The sequence below is a fragment of the Aegilops tauschii genome, chromosome 3 (assembly GCF_002575655.3).
Source record: "Aegilops tauschii subsp. strangulata cultivar AL8/78 chromosome 3, Aet v6.0, whole genome shotgun sequence".
NCBI classification, from domain to species: Eukaryota; Viridiplantae; Streptophyta; class Magnoliopsida; order Poales; family Poaceae; genus Aegilops; species Aegilops tauschii.
The window spans coordinates 17,961,506-17,968,311 of NC_053037.3; the positions used below are offsets into that span (position 1 = coordinate 17,961,506).

The window sequence follows — 6,806 nt, forward strand, 5'->3', positions numbered from 1 at the left end:
ATAGTAGGTCGGTCGCAAAAAGGGGGGACTATCAATCTGTTGTAGGCCGGCCCATTTAAATAGTTTCCTGTTTTGGGAACCTTCAGGAAGTTTCCTAGCCAGTTTCATAAGTTTTGAGAACGGTTCTAGATAGTTAAGTTTGATTTTTTTTTCTTCTTTACCGTTTCTTTGCCTTTTTCTTTTCGATAAGTTTTCATTAAATTTTATAAAAAAAGAATTTTAGACAATAAAAGAATGTCCTAAATTTTCGAAAATTTGCACGGAAATTTTTAAAAACTATATATTTTTCATATCACATTAATTATGTTCACAAATTTCATAAAATCGAAAGTAAAAAAATATTCGTCTTTATAACAAATGCCTGGAAAATTTAATTTTTTCAATAGTGGATGAAAATATTTAAACTTTCAAACATTCAAGCTTCCATTTTTTAAACATTTTTTTTACACCACCTCTCCACTACTTCTCTGATAGCCACCTTTCCTGACCGAGTCCTCGTCGCCAGCTTGGGCACCGTGAGTCAAATATGATCAGGCCTCTCACCCGCGTTTGTCAATCCTTGGACTCGCCTCCGTCTGATGCCGTAGGCAGCGGCATCTTCTCTGACTCTAGCTCGTTGCTCGGCCTCGCTCTCGTCTTGGTGCCTCACTGGCGCTCGCCGCGGCACCATGTCTCCGGGCTTCGTCCAGAATCGCCTGATGTGAATTCATGTTTCAGCCAATTTACAAATAACTGTTAATGATACAACACGCACATACGTGCAACTTCTTTCATAAAAAAGATGCATGCAACCACAATCCTTCCAACAAAAAACCCAGCCACACACAAACGCGCACAGCAATTTTAAAAAACGGAGGCATCCGTTTGAAAGGGAGAAACAGAGACACCACGCTAAGCAATGCCGCCGTTGACCCGAATGACCTGGCCGTTCACCCACTCGGCCGCGTCCGTGCAGAGGAACCCGACCGCCGGCGCGATGTCGCCCACCTCCCCAAGCCGCCCCATCGGGTGCCCGGCCCTGAACCTCTCCACCGCCTCCTCGCTCTTCCCGTCGAAGAAGAGCTCCGTCGCCACGGGCCCCGGCGCCACGCAGTTCACTGTCACCCGCGCCGACCCGAGCTCCTTCGCGGCCACCCGCACCATCGCTTCCACGGCCGCCTTGGACGCCGCGTACGCCGCGTAGCCAGGGAGCAGCGTCGCCGCCAGCGTCGAGGACACGGCCACGATCCGGCCCCCGCCGCCGCGCCGCAGCCGGTTTGCCGCCTCACGGAGGCACAGAAACGCGCCCCGGGTGTTCACCGCGAACACGTTGTCGAAGTCCGCCGTGGAGGTGTTGGCGAGCGACGGGTAGGTCCCGATGCCCAGGCCCGCGCAGGCCACCAGGATGTGCGCCGCGCCGCCGAAGGCGGACTCCGCCGCGTCAAAGAGGGACCGGACGCCCGCCTCGTCGGAAACGTCGGCTTTGACCGCCACGGCGCGCGGGAGCTCAGCGGCCAGCGCGTCCGCCTGCTGAGAGCTGGAGGCGTACCCGAGGACCAGGCTGGCCCCGAGGGACGACAGGTGGGTCGCGATGCCGCGGCCGATGCCGCGCGACGCGCCGGTGACGATGGCCACGCGGCCGGCCAGTGGCAGCGTCGCTGCCGGCGCCGCTGGGGATGTGATCGCCGAGGTGGCCATGAGCTTGTTTGCGAGATTGCGAGTGTGCGACTGACTTTGCGAGTTTGTGATGGCCGAGGTTGAGTTCATATAAATATGGTTTTGCTAGCGGGGAGCACACTCGTCATGGGTGACGCAGGGCGTGGATTATCAATCTTCCCCTTTGACCATGGGCACGCCCCAAGAGATACTACCGTGATGAATGAGTTGAGAGTACGGGACTTGACTTGTCTGCTCCCTCTCCATGCTCTCATATATGATGTCTACTCCTACTGACTAGCATCGTCTTTAATGTGTGGACTTTTTCTTGTTTCCGGGTCATGGTCGTTTGTTTAATGTGTGGAAAATTACTAAGAAAAAAAATGGTTTCTCACATATTGACGACTACAAGAACTGAACCTAGACGAAGGCACGTCGCCGTTATCGTCCCTCCCTCATCGGAGCCGGGAGAAATTTGTTGTAGTAGACAGTCGATTATCGTGCGAAGGCCCCATAGGACCACCGCAATAGAACAACAACTACCGCCGATGAAGAGTACCATATATCAGAAGGATCCAACCTGAAAAGACACAAATATAGACGAACTACGACCACATCCGAGAAAATCCACCAAGGACAGATCCGCCGGAGACACACCTTCACACGCCCCGATGATGTTAGACACACCACCGGGACTGGGGCTAGACGGGGAGAACTTCATTCCATCTTCAGGGAGCCGTCGTCGTCTTGTCTTCCTGAATAGAACACAAACCCTAACAAAACTCGTTGAAACATCCAAAAACAGAGTCCTTCCGCCTGCAAGGCCCGAGGTCCACCGCGTCATCATGGCCTTAAGGCCACCGGGACGAGCGCAGACCGACGCTGGCGCCGGCGGAAGGCAAAGGAATCCTAGACTTGCGAGTTTGCAACTGGCTGTCTGGGTTGAGTTCATGTAAATATGGTGTTGCTACCGGAGAGCATTTCGTCATGAGTGACGCAGGGGGCGGATTATCTATCTTGATTACCCTTTCACCATGGAGAGGTGGTGTTGGTCTAATCTAAGAAGTCTCTAAAGAAGAATATGATGATCTGGTCATCTGTTTCTGGTCCAACGGCTCTCCTGAAATCGGGCGACTCCAATTGTTTCTTCAAATAACTCGTAGATAGTTAGTATTTTTTTTCTATTTCTCCTAGCGGGGTGGATCAAGATTAAACAAATGCTGGTGCAGGTTGAATGGCAATTTTTTGGCTCCTGGGTTAAAAAAAAAATGAAAATTACATTTTCAAAGTTTCAAAAAATAAGAAGATTCTTACATTGTCACCACATATCTGTAAATTTGGCTAAATAATAAGGTGATTTGGAGATTAAAAAACAAATTCCTACCTAGCCCATCAACAAAAGGAGGCTGTTGTGATATACAGAATTATCTTTTTATATATACGCTGGATATAAAATATATTTTATGAAATTCCTTATGTATGTACCATATATGTGTTTGTGTATATATGCACATTCTTTTATTTTTTTGCGATGTTGTATTCAAGATTTTCTTTTGCGATATGATAATACAGTTCTAAGAAAAATAATGAGGTGGCCCGTTCGCCAATATAGGCATTGAAACAACTATGGACGTTTATTTGCGAAATCACTAATTAAGAAGTACTCGTTGCAAAGAACACTCCACTTTCCCAGGTCGTAACAAGTGGCGCACATGCAGCGCGCCACCTGTCGCAACCTGGGAGTTTTCCTTTTTTTCGTAGATCCGTTTATTTAAAACGTTTTATCTCTTAAACCGTGCGTCCAAATCTTGAACGGTTTTCACCATTGGATTCCTCGCGTCGAGATCTTCAAAACTAGATCCCATGTTGATAGGTTTTGACGAACTTTTTTTTCACAAAAAAAACGGATGAAAAAACCGGGCGAAAAAACCGAACCGGGAGCACGGTTTTTTCCCTTTCCGAAAGAGGCACGCCCGTGCCTCTCACGAAATCACAACCGTGCCTCTCGTGGAAGCAAAACCGTGACTCTCGTGGAAGAAAAAAAAACAGAAAACGCGCTTTTTTTCCGTTTCCGAGAGGCACGGCCGTGACTCTTGCGAAAGCACAACCCTGCCTCTCGCGAAAGCAAAACCGTGACTCTCACGAAAGAAAAAAAAAACAGAAAACGCGTTTTTCCCCTTTCCGAGAGGCACGGCCGTGACTCTCGCGAAAGCACAACTGTGCCTCTCGCGGAAGCAAAACCGTGACTCTCGTGAAAGAAAAAAAACAGAAAACGCGTTTTGTTTTTCCCTTTCCGAGAGGCACGGCCGTGACTCTCGCGAAAGCACAACCGTGCCTCTCGCGGAAGCAAAACCGTGACTCTCGCGAAAGAAAAAAAAACAGAAAACGCGTTTTTTTCCGTTTCCGAAAGGCACGGCCGTGACTCTCGCGAAAGAAAAATCGTGACTTTCGCAAAAAAAAGAAAACACATTTTTTTCTTTTTTCGATTTTTTTGATCGAAAAGCTAAGGAAGACGGGGGAAAACCAAAACGTCGAAAAACCCGTTTAAAAAGCCGAAAACGCGTGTGGAAAAATTAAAAAAACAAAATCCGGAGGGAGCGTCCAGAGTGCGATACGTGGCGAATGGCTGAGAGCGCGCCAAGTGGCACTGATCGTTGCGAGGCTCCCGAAGGAGCGCTCGTTAACTAGTTGCTCTCGTTTATTTGGCAGTGATATGGGAATTTTGTTTCATGTATGTGAACGCGTGCACATATAAAGCCGGTCCAAGGCATTGGAGAAAAAAAACTCCATCCCAGAAACTGAGTAGAAACGCGAACCAATCTGTGGTTGGATGGTTAGAGTGACCGTGGTATCCCCAGCCCACCAGGTTCAAGTCCTGGTGCTCGCATTATTTCTGGATTTATTTCAGGATTTCTCACGATGCGCTTTCAGTGGAAAGAGACGTTCCCGTCGACAACGACGTGCCTACGGTGACTTTGTAAATCTCAAGAGAATATGCCTGCTCAGTCTCTCGAAAATGCTCATATGGATAGGATGTGCATATATGCGTTCATAGGGGTGAGTGTATGCACGCATGTATGAGCACTTGCGTCTGTATTATATACTAGTAAGATGCCCATGCGTTGCACGGAATAACTATACATGTGTTCAGATTGACGTATGTCGGGTAATCCCATGTGTAATAAATATCAATACGCTTTTGCAAATATTCAGTTATGTTCCCGAGCTTACATGCATCCAAATGAATAGTAAATGTAAACAAAATAGTTTTCTTTTTCTTTTTTGCAAACATGTCGATCGAGTATTCTACTTGCATGCAAAATGTCTCAAAAGAACCAACATTAATGGTGTTTTGCAAAAAAAACTCAAAAAGCTTTAAAGATTGTTTTTGGGTATTGGTTTAGAATATTTTTCTAGACCATCATGAATGTTGTTTTTCACAAAAATGTTGCATGCACCTAGAACAGTCGAACATGTTTGCTACCTAAAAGAGCAAGATTAGTTTGAATATTACTGCCATTATTTGAGCTCAGGAGCCAAGTTCATGTCTCGTCTTCCTATTTCAGCAAGCGCCCAATCAAAAATTGGGAGAACCTAGAATTATAATCCTAATAGTGAATGCAAATTGGGAGACCCTAGAATTATAATTCTAATAGTGAATGCCGGCTCAGACTTTCGGAGGTGCTCATAGGGATAGGGGTGTGCGTGTATGCGTTCATAGGGGTGTATGCGCGTAAAATAGTGAATCCCCGTGCGTTGCTGCCGGAGTAACCAAAAACACCGGTCAAACAATTAATCTAATTCAAAAATGTGTGTTAAACATAACATCTTTACATTCATAGCTACATATATTGATTATCTTTTTTTATTCTCGTTGAGATTCGTCGTGTCTCCTTAATCATAATATCGTACTGAACAACACTATCTTCTGAACTCAAAGCCATTGAAAGCACACCTTCAAGCATAACCCCACACGACCTTCAAGCATATCGTTACTGTGATTTTTTCAAAAAAAAAAGAACATATCCGTGCTGTACATCGCTACTGTTGTTTGGCAACATGCCTCCTAGGCTGCTACTGCCTTCTTCTCCATCCCCACCTTCTCTAGAGATCATCAAACATGTCACAAAAATTACTGGTCAGCAAAGAGGTAAAACCAAAGTCAACATTACGCCAACAACACTTTTTTTATAATTTGGTATGTCTTAAAACAGTTTCAAAAATTCCCTGAAAAAAAAAACAGTTTCAGAAAATGAGACCGAATCATATGCTTATCAGACATATGTTGAGTTCAGTCTCAACTGACTGGCTACAGGCTTTTCAGCTTCAATGGGCAAGATCCACATACAAAGTTGATGCATGAACAGATATAAAAACAAAGGAATAAGCTAATATTACATACTGAATCGCTGCAATACCTGAGAAAGCTAAGCAGAGCCATCACATTCTCTAGATGGAGAAGTGTTTGCACCACAAAATAAAAAAGTTGATGCAACAAAATCTTCTCCAAATTATGGATTTTTGAATATGACAACAAGAAAAATATACATGTTTGGCTGTTTCAGCTAGCTCTTGCCCAAGCAACATCATATATCTGCTTTGTAATAATATCACAAACTGTCAGTTTTAATGCAGCAAGCCAGCAACCTCCTAGCCTAGCAAAAACCTGAGCATTATTAAGTCGGATTACTAAATATATAGTTTCTATTATGGATCAATCAGGCGGATACAGCATAAAATTAGATTCCTAACCATATTTGGATGCGATTAGAGAGCACATTCCAAGCCCACATCAACCGAATGAAATAGTAATACTACTGAAGGAAAATAATGAACATTTAAGGGAGATAAGCTATGTAGAATCCGACCATGAATTTTCCTTTTACCAAAGATCAGAGATACCGTTGATAAAACAATTCGAAGACGCATATGTTTTCTTACAAAAATAACATGAACGGCGAAGCAAGTAGCCAAGTTTCCTTTCTGAATGTTCTCTACACAAACTTCAGACCTATAGACGGGATGGGATGCATAGAAACTGAGCCTAGTAACACAGATTGAATTATGTACATACACCAAACTGTACCTCCATGACAACCATCAAGATCAGATCAGGTCGTCCCTGAGACGAAGTCCGGCTGGAGATAACACAGGTTTGGTGCTCGTGGGTG

General features: G+C 45.1%; 1 protein-coding gene across 1 annotated transcript; it reads right to left on the reverse strand.

Moving 5' to 3' along the window:
- Positions 1-739: 739 nt before the first annotated feature.
- On the reverse strand, positions 740-1,871 carry LOC109777613 (NADPH-dependent aldehyde reductase-like protein, chloroplastic). The gene has a single exon (XM_020336226.3). The coding sequence runs from the start codon at positions 1,744-1,746 to the stop codon at positions 892-894; it is 855 nt and encodes a 284-aa protein (XP_020191815.1). The 5' UTR covers positions 1,747-1,871; the 3' UTR covers positions 740-891.
- Positions 1,872-6,806: the final 4,935 nt, after the last annotated feature.

What these genes read in the sequence shown, in the direction of transcription:
- LOC109777613 (XM_020336226.3), bottom strand. Translation starts at nt 1,746, where the DNA reads ATGAACTCAACCTCGGCCATCACAAACTCGCAAAGTCAGTCGCACACT.